Below are 12,617 nucleotides of genomic sequence, written 5' to 3'. Positions count from 1 at the left end.
AGGGAAGGGTTTAGCCCAGATGTTTAAAATTCCCATGGCACCAATATGTTGCTGCTGAGGAACTTAGAGAGGAAAAGAGAACTTTGTTGCAGAGATGAAGATTTGGGAGAGGCTGTGTCATGCACATTTCTCAAATTACTGGGGTATGTCCCAGCACACCTCAGGTCTGGACTGCGTTGGCTTCTTTATAAATGGAAATGTTTTGTCAAGTTTGGCCTTAATCTTTTTTTAGCTATGTTGTTGATTTGCATTACATCAGTAACCTGAGGTGCTGCCTCTTAAAAAACATCTGCTCTGGGCTGGAGACGTTGCTGTACACTGTTATCAGCATGCTTCCAAAAAAGCAAAAGGACAAAAATACACTATCAAAGTTTGGAGACTTTCTTCTTCTGGCCAGTGTCCCAAATCCTCAAACAAGAGAAGTTACTGAGGTTTGTTGTGGAAGAGTATTCCAAGTGCTTTCACAGATGTTTTGACGTTTATATCTTTTGGCATGGCCGTATCTAAAGGATTCTGTTACAGTTTCCCGACAGAGCATTTGCATTAGAATTGTGTAATGGAAATCCAAGTAAAAGAAATCTCTTGATAAAAAAAGGTGAACCATTATAAAGGAGAGATCATGGGTTGTTTTACTCAGGGAAATAAAGTATCAGAAAATTTTCTTTGGAAGTTTGACAGGAAAAGAGTGAAGCCCTGCCCCTTGGGATGCAGCAGGCTCCAAACCAGCTCCTTCAGGGCAGGCTGGGCTGCCTCTGCTGAGTCACTGGAAGCCCCAGGGAGAGATTTTTTCATCCCTTTGGGCTCTCATTTCCCTCCCCAGTGGAGGTCATGGTTGGGTGTGAATGGAGAGCCATTCTCTCTTTCTGGGGCCCTGGGACAGCAGCAGGTGGGGCCCATCTGGTGTGCCAGGAGCAGCCTGGTTGGGACACTTGCAGCTTTGTGGTTTGGTTAATGTGAAATCAGCCAGTTACATTTCAGTTATTCTACTGGGGTTTGGTGGTTTTTGCTGAAATTTAAAATGTGAGAATGACAAAAGGAAATGACAGGAAAAGTTCGGAGTTCTGCATTTTGCAACTTCCTAAACAGACCATCTTGAAAATTTCCATCTTCCACAAGTTTTGAAATACGGCATGAAAACCAACAGGCCTCATTGCAAAATCACTGTGCAGCTCTATCAGAATAGATACCTTTCATTTTGTAAAGGTGACCCAATCTAGCCTGTTTTACCTCTTTATTGGAAAGAAATATCCCTGATTTTTTTTTTTTTGTGATAACAATACTCTATGCATAACTGTACCTGTTGCACATACATTCTACATGCTTTACATAAAATGGTATTGCTTTCCAGGGTGAACAAATCCCTTTGTCCAAGGGGAATTTCCTGTAGGAAACAGTTTACCTGACTTTATGATTTTTTTTATTTTATGATTGTTTGCTGTCTCTCAGGACTCCTCTTCCCTGTGCTCCCAGAAGGGTGGTGTGATCAAGCAGGGCTGGCTGCACAAAGCAAATGTCAACAGCACCATCACTGTTACCATGAAGGTGAGTTTGGTGCAGCTGCTCATGAACGAGGCACGAGGTGAAGTTCAGCCACATCTCCAAAGCTGCCAGGAGCACAAAGGCTGGGTTTGGGTCAGGATGGGCATCTGCCCCTCTTGTGTCCCATGATGGGCTGGAAGATCCAGTCTGTCAACACCTTCTGACCCTCCCCTCCCCAGCATGTGAGTCTGATGCACGCTGGACCATGCTAACCAAGAAGGTGAAGCATGTTCTAGTACAGCAAGATTGTTTTCTGGATGAGCAGCTGAGGCCCAGGAGAGGAAACAGCTGCCCTGCAAAGACAGCTTTCTGAATTGATAGTTTCCTTGCTGGTTGGGAACATGTAGGGAGGCCAGCTTTAAAATAAAATGATAAATCTTTGCTTTGAAAGCAGGGGTGATATTACTGCAGAGATGTAGCATTACTAACCCAAAAGCAGCAGCTGCCTTGTCTCCTGTTCTCTGCTCTTCATAATCCAGTGTGACATTGCTTAGATTGTGCAGAGATTTTTAGTAGTTCCACCACAGGTTTTTGCTATGGCAATGAGCCTGTCTGCAGTCCCACCATGCAGCTGCCTTGTTACAGCACAGAGAGATTGTTAGGGAGTTTGTAAGGATATATTAAAATAATCTCAAAAAGCCTAACTGTTCCAAGGTTTGATTCAATGAGTTATGCTTCCAGGGGAAGTGGAACAGGACTGTTCATAAGGCTAATTTTAATTTGAGTTTTAAAATGGGCTTGAAGGTGGTAGACAGAAAAGGATTTTCTGATCCTCTGCTTTTCCAAGCAAGCTTAAAGCAACTTTTTTCCCTGAAACTTCTGAAGGTGGTGTCATTTGTGCTCAGAGTAGTCAGTTGGGTCTGTTCTAGTCTGAGCCTCTGGTGGTGTTGGCATAGTGCCCTGTACCTCAGACCTGCCTGTCAGAGAATTTACCTGAACTGCACTGTTCGATTCATAAGATCCAGAATCTCCACTGAAACTCTGATATCCAGTACTGAGAATCAGGAGCTGTTCTCTGGGCTGTGTTTTACACAACACATGTGAGAAAGTGAGGACTTCAGCCACATCACTGGAGAGGCTGCCGTGGTGTGTCCTTGTTGTCAGTGCTGGTTCTCTGCTGGGCTGCTGGTGTCTCACACTGCTCTAAGTGTGTGCAGAGTGTGCTCTGTGGAGAGCTGAACCAGCAGCAAACTCTCCTTAGGCTGCAGCTGCCACCCTTGATTTCAGAGCACCCTTTCCTCTGCTCTCCAGAGAGCTGCCCTGGTTTGGCTCAGCTCTCCCTCTCTGGTTTGCAGTGTGGTGGTGGCCTGGGCTACAGCCACAGCACCAGGATTGTCCTTCTGTCCTTCTCTGCCCCAGGGCACTTGCCCAGCTCTCTGCCCTCCCTCTGCAATCTCAGTGCTCTCCAGCAGCACCTGTAGCCTGAGCAGAGGGTTTATATAAACTGCTCACAGATTTATAGCATCAATTTCAAATGATCATCATCATCTGACAGTGATTTCTGACAGCAGTGCTTGCACGGGGGGAAGATCACAGGAACAGTGTTTGCTCTTTGATTCTGCATTTGCTTTTGAACAGAGTTCAGTAAATGCAAAATGTTTAGCATGAAATGCCATAATCACAAGGGATATCAACCCTGTAACATCTAGAGAGAGATCTGTCATGGGTTTCTGTAGCATCCACTGCCAAAATTCCTGAGATTGCTTCAGTGGAGTGCTAAATCAGTGTTTAGGGTGGATTAATGCTTCACATCCTTAGCTTTCCATGTATCTTTATGCTCTGTTGAACTAAAGGTTCAGTTAAATCTTATAAAGCTTAAAGCTCAACAACCCGTGGAGCATCTCTACAGCTAATTAGTCATCCAAATGAGGCCAGAGGTTACCTCTCAGAGGGATGGGTTATGCTTCAGGGCACGAGGCTTCCTCCCAGTTCTCTGCAAGCCAGTGGGTTTACTGAACATGTGCTAGTGTCAGTAATGATAGAAACAGGAAATTACTTGTAATCTCCCATGTGGGATGAAAAATGCTGGATTTATTCATAGATCTTCCAGGTAGACAGAACAGTAGAAATCCTTGCAGTGCTGCTTGGCCTGGCTTCCTTCATGATTCTCCTCACACAGATACCCAGCAACAAATGTACCCTGCTCCTTACAGCATATGGTGCTATCACAATTGCTGCCAAAATGCTCTTCTGAGTTATAGTCCAGTAGCTTTTGGCTGACAAGCATGAATAAAGGTGTTCAGAGATACTGGAGAGCTTTTTTTTTTCCTTCATGAAAATCAGTAGTACAAACACAGGAACACCTCCTGAAATTTCTGTTTTTTGATGTAAGAATTGGACACTAAGCCAAAGCCAGTTCATGAAAATAAGTTTGAATAAAAAAAACTCAAACCCAAAGCCACAAAAAATCCAAGCAGTTTAATGGATTGCATTGTCCCTTGGCTTACATTTGAGTGCTAGGAATTTCCACATGTCTGTTCCTAAGTCTTCCAGACAATTGCTTTGTAAGTCTGAGGTCGGTATGAAAAAGGCTCTGGAAATACCTGCTTTAGGGTGGGATGGATCTTCAAGTATGTGCTGATCTGAATTTACTGTGCAGCACTGCTTTGTAAGATAAATGAGGCTGGAGCCAGCTGAGAGATGAGCTGGAAGCCCTGGGGCATTGCTCTAGATGGGCAAACTTACAATAACAACAAGGGCATTAAAATTAAAGAAGATGATGGAAACCTCTCTTTGTAAAAGCAAACCATATTCAAATTGGGGAGTCAGCAACACTCCAGGGTCAGCAGTGTTTTGTGTTACAGTCTTTTCTCATTAGCAGGGAGGGCAGATGTGGAAACCATGGCCATGGTTTGTGATGTACAGCAGAGTGAATACTTGCCTGAGCAAGAATTTGTGTTTTTACAGGTATTCAAGAGGAGGTATTTTTACTTGTCACAGCTCACAGATGGCTCCTATATTCTGAATTCCTACAAAGATGAGAAAATTTCAAAAGAATCCAAAGGCTGCATTTTCTTGGATGCTTGCAATGATGTGGTTCAGGTAGGTGTCTTTGCTGTGTGGCTCTGCATGGAGTTATGGATTGCTGGCTCTGAGACAGGCCTGCTCTCTCCAGGTCTGAAGGCATGGAATTGCAAACTAGCCCAAAGCTGGTCAGCTGAACTGATCAATAGGCCAGTAGGTAAATGATATTACTTTATCTGGGGCACCTTCTTCCTCTAATTGCTGCTTGCTCCAGCTTCCTGTTTCTTAAGCTGTATCTTGATAAGTCCATGCAAGCAGGTAGTCCTTTGGCATTCAGGACCTACTCAGGGGTCATAAGGTTTTAGGAGCAGGTATTTGTACAGGTCCAGATCCTGGGTTTGCTCAGTTGTGCTAGAGTGAGGTGTAGCAGTGGATTGCTGCTCTGCCTCCTGCCCTTGCTGTCTCTGCAGCACTGAGTGTGGTGCAGGGTGGCTTAAATTACCCCAGTGGTTTGCTTCAGCATGGATGAGTCAGAGCTGTGAGTTTCCATTTATCTTCCTGAACACAGTAAAAGCAATAATGCACACACCTCAGTGATCTATGGGATGTACTTCCCAAATTGCATCAGATTTGCCTTGCCTTCTGGTTGGAAAATGGTGTTTAAAGGCCAGCACAGCTTCAAAAAGCTGCATTGTACCACTTGCTTTTTAAAGATAGATGCCTCTAAGTGTCCTGGAGTGGAGCGTTACTTACCATGTCAGACAAATCCAGTTCCTGGCTTCTCTGGGTAAATATTAAAGGTCTGGTGACATCAGAAGGAGCTTGTTCTGCTCCTTGGTGCAATGTCTGTGCTCCAGTCTGGCTTTCCTTCACTCAGAGTAGCTGGCCACGGACCTGTGCACTGCTCAAGCCACGAAGCCCTCTGTGACTGCAGCCAGATTGCTGTGTCAGGGAGGGTGCCTGCCTTGTGTTTTGTGGTGTTTCAGCTCAGGATGCTTTCCCAGAGAGGAGCTGTGTGGCAGGTACTGTGCTGGGTTGTTGAGGAAAATGTAATACAAATCTCTTCTTGTTGCTCAGTGTCCCAAGATGCGCCGCTATGCATTTGAGCTGAAGACAATAGACAAGTACAGCCACTACCTTGCAGCTGAAACTGAGCAGGAGATGGAGGAATGGCTGGTAACTCTGAGGAAGATCATTCAGAGCAATACTGAGAGTTTGGTGCAGGAGAAGAAAGATGCTGTGGAATCTGTGCAAGGTCAGTTTGTAAACAAACACTTCCCTTCTCCACAGGATGCAAGCAGTGTGCCTGCAGAAGTGTTTAAACACACACTGCACTGTGTTTAATGCAAGAATTGTGGCTGACACACAGTATCATGCAGAGGGGCTTAGTGTAGCACAGATGATGGTCTGAGGAATAAAAGTGGAGGGAAATGTGACCCTTCTTCTGGAAGGGAAATCCATGGCAAAGTTTCAAGGCTCCTGGAAAATTGGCTCTGTGAAGTTCTGCTTTGGACAGACCTAGCAGACTGTAATAGTACACTTTGATACTGGTAATGCATGGAAAAATCTTACTCCCAAGGAATGGAAAAGTCTCTGTAAACTTTCTGTGCTATTGTTAGCAAATACTGCAGGGTGCTTTCTGGCAGAGTGCTGCTCCTGCAGTTGTTTTGAACATCTGTTTCTTGTGTCCTTGCAGATGATGAATCAAGCACGCAGGGAAAGTCAGAGAACATCCTGGAGAGCCTGGAGAGAAGCATGCATCCAGAGCTGATGAAGGTACTGTGTTTGCAGGATCACTCTCCCCACCCACAGCTACTTCTGTCCAGCTTTTCTGGGAGAGGGATTTTCTGCTTTCTGTGTCTCCAGGTCCTGGTGGGGTCTCTGTTATCCCACCCGTCTGTCTCACCATGGTTTGAGGCTGCATGTTCCTCACCTCCAAGTGTGGTTGCCTGCTTTTTCCTTCAGCTCAGCCACATCTCTGCATTGTCCTTGCACCATGGCAGTGCTTTGCATCAGCTCATGTATCACAAAGGCGACCTGAAAAATAATTATTTTGTTTAGACTCAGTTCTTCCCCAATAGCGAGTGTTTGCCTCTGTGTGGCCAGGCACTAATATCAATGCCTTCCTTTGTCCTAGTATGGAAGAGAAACAGATCAACTAAACAAACTGAGCAGGAATGATGGAAGACAAAACATCTTTTCTTTTGACCCAGAAGTCCAGGTAAACACTCCCACATTTTCCAGTGTGAAGTTTTGTTCACTGTGTCCCCTTGCATGGCACAGGGTTTGCCTGCAGAAGCAGCATGTTTTCCAGTGCAGAACAGAAGTGCAGCCCATATTCCTGGCAGTGAGAGCCAGTTCCTGGCTTCTCTGGGTAAATATTAAATAATAAAATAAAAAATTCTGCATCAGTGAGAGTAGAATGAGATATCAGTGCTCAGGAGGCAGCTCTAACACAGGGAAGAGTTGCAGCAGCCCCACACTGGCCTCCCTCCAGCTTTGCTGGCATTTGTGTGATGCATTTGATGTTGCTGGATTTCAAACCAGATTTTCTCTGGGGCTCTGAGAGGTTCTCATGCTTGCAAGAAGAAGCAGTAGAAGAGGTGTTGCATGGATAGCTGCAATGCTGCATGGGCTTAGCACATCTGGTGCAGGGAGCAGTGGTGGCAAAGGCCGTGGCAGGGGTTTTCAGGGAGAGCCTCAGTCTTCAGGGACTTTTCAGATGTAGGGACAGAGAAACTGAAAGAAACACCCTGTGCTGGTCTGGTGCCCTGGAGCAGGGGTCATTGTCTGTTGGCCTGTTTTCTTCTTGGCTTTGAACTTGGATTCTCTGCCAGGGTCCAGGCGTGGGATTTCAGTGGAATGAGCTGCAATTGCTAACAGAGTTTTAGAGAACTGTTCCAGGGCATGTCATGGTTTCTGGTTCTCCTTCTGGTTTGGCGTGTTCACACCTGTGAAATAGAACATTCTGGTTTAACAAGGAAATGCAATTAGTCTTTAAAAGGTTTAGTTGTACCAAATGAGCTTTCCTGTTGGCAATTCTTTAGTCTTTAACAGAAGGAAGATAAGCATCCAGGAGGCTTTTTGGTTTCTTTTTTTTCTTTTTTTTTAGGAAAAGCTCTGAGCAGCTTCCTATGTTCTAGTCAGATAATAAAAATGGAAATTTTATTCAGTGTGGAGCAGTCCCGTCAGTGCTGGTACACACACACTTGTATGCCTGGTGCTAAGGAAACTGGAAGCAGGAATGTATACCTACAATGTACTTTGCTCATGAAAAGAAAATAAGGGAAGCAAAAATACCTGCTGTTATTAGGGGTGCTTGGTGGCTCTGTCCCCAGTGCCCAGCACAGTGGGTGTGTGGAAGGCTGAGGGTCTTTGGTTGCAAGTGTGCCTGCTCATTCAGCAGGGTGGGTGTGGAGGCACAGGCCAGGCAGGGCGTGCTGGGCTAGGGAGGAGGTGATGATGATGGAGCCTGTCTGGATTTCCCAGCCACTCTCTGCTGGTTCTAGCCATACCAGTTACTGCTGTTCAGCTGGACGTGCCTTCCACTTTGAAATGTTGTTTACAATCCCACGTGTGCCCTCTCTGTATTTCTGGCACAGGGGCCATCTCTAAGCCAGCCATGCCTTCATGGTGCAAGGCACTTTTCTGGTTGTTGTCTTATGTTCCGCTTTCTTGCCCAAGCTCTGAGTGGTGTTTGGGAAGATCCCCTGGGTTACAGCAAAGCAGGAAGGAACTGAAATCATTCTGAGGTTTAGTTTGCTGTGCTCTACAAAATTGGTTGCTAAAAATTTATACATACCCATGAATTCATGTCCTGAATACCTTTGTGTAACATCATCAAATCACACTCATTTGTGAATGTGTTATACCTTTCCAACCACTTAAAAAATTTTGATAAAGATAATATTGGCAGTAATGTGATCCCTTAACATTTTTCAGGGGGTTGTTTTCTGTTTTAATGAGACCAGATGTGTTTGTTTGCTGTCTAGAGACTCGATTTCTCAGGGATTGAGCCAGATGTGAAGCCTTTTGAGGAAAAGTGCAGCAGGCGCTTCGTGGTTTGCTGCCAGGACTTCTCCCTCAACCTCCTTGCTCAGCTGAGTGACAGGGCAGAAGAAGGACCCACCAACGTAAGGGGAGCTCCACCATGTCCTGCTTTGTCTTTTTTCCTCTCACCAGGAAGAAAATCCCTTGGCAAATTAATCTGTGGGGTTAAAACGATCGCAGGATCGAGCAGGATCCAGTGGGACCTGGACAGGCAGTGACTGCTGGCCCAGAGTCCAAAAACGTGTTTGGGGACAGGGTCTGTGCTGATGTGCCTCAGCCTGCTGGGAAACCTGTGGTTCAGGGGCACAGGGAATGGGGGCTGTGTGTCTGCCAGATCCTGCACCCCTGTGCAAGTCCTGTTGGTAGATGATTAGGCTCCATCCTCAAACCACTCACGGCTATGTTTTATTTTGTTTCCCCTAATGGCAAGGGATTTCCCTGTTCTGAAACCTTCCTCTGACTGCCAGCCTAACTCTGTTCACAGTCACTTTATTATATGCATTTGTTATTGTGCCAAAGTTGTGCCTTAGCCTAAAAACTCTTGTATTTTCTGAGCCTCTGATGTCTGTAGGCAGCTATCACATCTCACCTCAGCCTTTGTTCTGCTGGGCTGAACAAACCAGTCTCCTCCAGTCTTTCCTCCCAAAACAGATCCCTGCTGTCATGTCCTGTGCTTGCTGTGGCTGGAGTCAGCCCTTTCTGCAGGGTGCAGAGCAGCAGGGCAGGCAGAGGCACCAGCACTGCCCCATCTCTGCTGATGTTGCCCTGTCTGATGCCTGGTAGGATCACAAAGGCTTTTTTGTGGTGGTTTCATATTGGCAGCTCACAGCTGTGGGACACCAGGCTCAGTAACTCCCAGCAGATGGACGCATTGCTAATAGCAAAGATTCTTGTTATCCATCCTTGATCAGGTCTGGAGTGAGACCTCATCAGCACATTTTCAGCATTGATGTAATGCCTCCAAGTCCTGCTGGAATGTCTTGGGCATGCTACAGTTTTATCTTCAGGCCTGCATTTTTATCTTTCCATGGATGCACGCCTACTAGGATGTTTGAATTAGAAATACATGAATTATTGCCACTTGCCTGGTGCTGTCAAGGTCAGTAGCTACAAAGCAGTTGGCAGATTTTGCACATGAATTTCCTCAGCAGTGTCAGCTTTGTATTTGAGCTCTCTTGGCTGGGAGAGCTAACTTTCCTCCTGGGATATCATCTGAGGAACATTTTGAGTGTCGCAGTTGAGCCATCCAGAGCTGCTGGGCTTTGGAAAATAAATATAGTGATCTTTAGTAGGTGGTCATAAACACTCTTAAGCTGATTTCTTACTGCAAAATAATAAACAGGTCCAATAAATTGAGTTCATCTTTTCTTCCTGACTTCATAGTTTACCACTTATGTAAAAAACATGTGGATTTCAATCTTTATGTTTCATATAGCTTTGTTCAAATGGACTAGATCAAAATGCAAGAAGGTGCAGGAAAAAATGGATCTTATATTTATAAAGCAAATAAACATGGATTGTGTGTCACAGTTGTGTAAAATTCTGGTGTACCAAACTAAAGGAACAAACAGGAGGAGAGGGTTCCCAGTTTCCTTGCCAGGGAAAACAGTGTATGTTGATATTCTTGAGTCTGTGCCGTGCATTTTTATGACACACATATTCAATACAAATTTCCAGGTTGAGCCCTTTTTCCTAAGCCTGGCATTATTCGACCTGAAAAGTAATTGCAAGCTCTCAGCTGACTTCCACGTGGACCTGAACCCTCCCTCTGTGCGGGACATGCTGCAGGAGAGCTCAGAGCCCAGGGCCGAGGGTGCCCCTGGTGCTGCTGGCCAGAGCCTGGTGCACGGCGTCCCCGAGTCCTGCCTGCACTACATCAAACGGGTCAGTGCCTCCTTCCTCCTCCTCCTGTGCCACTGCTGGGGCTTTGCAGTGACTTTGGAGTGTGTTGTTGTCCTCTGTGTGGTAACCAGAAGCCAGCTTTTCTCTTGAGCTGTCGAAGTCGCCGAAGTCGCTGTGCAGGGCACGCTGGCAGTGACAGGGAGAGCTCTCCAAGACCTGGCCATGGAGAGCCCCTGTGGCCATGCCCAGGGCAGGGTGTGTGGGGTGTGGAAGGGCAGTGGGATGGCCGGGCCAGACCCTGGTGCACGCTGGGGTCCTGCTGTGTGACAGCTGCTGCCTCTCTGTTGCAGGGCGTGTTCTCCGTGACCAACCCGCACACAGAGATCTTCCTGGTGGCCCGAGTGGAGAAGGTGCTGCAGGGCAGCATTGCCCACTGTGCAGAGCCCTACATGAAGAACTCAGACCCTGGGAAGGTACTGGCTGGGGCCGTGGGTGCATCAGCTGAGTGGTGCTGTCTGCTGCTGCTGCAGGGAGTAGAGAGGGCTGAAGCATGGGCTGTTCTGCAGCTCTTCAGTTTCTTGCTGGCAAAGTCTCTGTCCATTCTGCTTGCACTGTTCCCAAGCTGGCTTCAGTTGGGCTGTCCTGGGGGACTTGATTCCTTCCCCTGGAAAGAGGCAGAGGATTTTTAGAAAGAGCCAAGCATTTGGGGCCAGACCTTTCCCCATTGCACTTCAGCAAGCCAAAGCCTGGGCTGGGCTGGCAGGAAAAAGTGGGACACTCCATCTCCAGAATGAAGTGTCTGCATAGAGTCATGGACTCCTTTATCTTGGAAAAACCCTGTAAGATCATTGAGTCCAACCATTAACCCAGCACTGTCAACTCCACCACTAAACTGTGTCCCTAAGCACCATATCCACCTGTGTTTTAAACACCTCCACCACTTATTTCTCTGGGCAGCCTGTTCCAGTGCTCAACAACCCTTTGAGTGAAGAAACTTTTCCTGACATCCAAGGGTGAGGCCCTGCAGTTAGCCCCCATCTTCAGTCTCTGCATCCATGTAGAGTTGATGCTGCCTTGTTGCAGCCAGTCAAGAGTAGTTCCTGAAAAGTCCATTATGGAATACCTGGTAATGATGGCATTCCCTTGGCACACTTTGTGAGTCTGTATAGGATGAGCCAAGTGCAGTCAGTTTTGGAAAGTACCCTAATACCTCTTGGCAGATAGAGCACTAATAAATACCCTGACAGTTCAATCCCAAGAAGGTTTAGCATGGCTGCCCACAATGTTTGCTGCAGACCAGCAGCTGTGGGTGGTGTGAGGTGGCAGACAGGGATGTCTGTGAGCTGCGCTGGTGCCTGGAGCAGAGAGGGATGCTCCTCCCTGGAGACTGCAGCGCCCTGCACTGCTGTTCTGGGGCAGCATCAGAGCCCTGGCCCATGCTGACCTGCCTCTCTCGTGTTTTGCAGACTGCCCAGAAGGTCCACAAGGTGGCCAAGCAGGTGTGCAGCCGTCTGGGGCAGTACCGGATGCCCTTCGGCTGGGCTGCCAGGTCAGTGCTCGGGCTGGGCTGAGCCTTGGGCTGGGCTCTGCCCACAGTGGGAGCTGCTGCTGCTGCTGAGAGTGACCTGGGACATGGCTGGGCAAGGGACCAAGTGACTGAAGTCACTGAGGTTGCAGCTGAGGGCAGAGTTTGGCTCCAACTCCCAAGAAGGAATTGGGATTGGCCTGAAGTGCTCGATCTAGAATTAGAAACAAAATATTAAAAAGTAAACAGCTCTAGGGCTGGGAAGGCAGTAACCTTCCTACTGAGCTGCAATTACTGCTGTCAGGGCAGAACATTCCTGGGGACAAAATACACTGTCCCATGCTACCAAGGGAATCACTGCAGAAATCCCTCCTGGCACCAGCCATTGCCAGGGACAGGATGAGAGCAGAGGACTTCCCACCCTGGCAGTGGCAATCAGATGGGTTTGTCTTCTATCTTAAACTTTGCTTTAATTAATGTTCTTGGGAATGGCTGGAGGTAGTGATCCCATTCCCTTGCTGTTCTTTTACTGGAACTGATAAGTATGTCAGTGCTAACTCTTAAAGCTCAGTCAGAGGAAGGCAAGCTCATCTGCTGCCTCCTAGTGCTAAATTGCATTTTGGTGCTGGGAATGGCATGGGAGCACAGAAAGCTGTCACAGTGGGCTGGAGTTTGGGGGTATACCACTTGCAATGTG

General features: G+C 47.0%; 1 protein-coding gene across 4 annotated transcripts in view; it reads left to right on the top strand.

The window, feature by feature from the left end:
- Nucleotides 1–12,617, top strand: part of DOCK11 (dedicator of cytokinesis 11) — a 77,911-nt gene that overhangs the window by 21,120 nt on the left and 44,174 nt on the right. For all 4 annotated transcript variants that reach the window (XM_039717422.1, XM_039717425.1, XM_039717423.1 and 1 more), the window contains exons 6-14: nucleotides 1,447–1,542; nucleotides 4,447–4,581; nucleotides 5,581–5,758; nucleotides 6,200–6,279; nucleotides 6,641–6,724; nucleotides 8,496–8,636; nucleotides 10,231–10,437; nucleotides 10,746–10,868; nucleotides 11,862–11,944. In XM_039717422.1, the coding sequence (XP_039573356.1) occupies nucleotides 1,447–1,542; nucleotides 4,447–4,581; nucleotides 5,581–5,758; nucleotides 6,200–6,279; nucleotides 6,641–6,724; nucleotides 8,496–8,636; nucleotides 10,231–10,437; nucleotides 10,746–10,868; nucleotides 11,862–11,944 (1,127 nt within the window). The remainder of the gene's footprint in view (nucleotides 1–1,446; nucleotides 1,543–4,446; nucleotides 4,582–5,580; nucleotides 5,759–6,199; nucleotides 6,280–6,640; nucleotides 6,725–8,495; nucleotides 8,637–10,230; nucleotides 10,438–10,745; nucleotides 10,869–11,861; nucleotides 11,945–12,617) is intronic.

Source organism: Passer montanus, unplaced genomic scaffold, assembly GCF_014805655.1.
Source record: "Passer montanus isolate IOZ18808 unplaced genomic scaffold, ASM1480565v1 scaffold38, whole genome shotgun sequence".
NCBI classification, from domain to species: Eukaryota; Metazoa; Chordata; class Aves; order Passeriformes; family Passeridae; genus Passer; species Passer montanus.
This window is presented reverse-complemented; position numbering and strand designations above follow the sequence as displayed.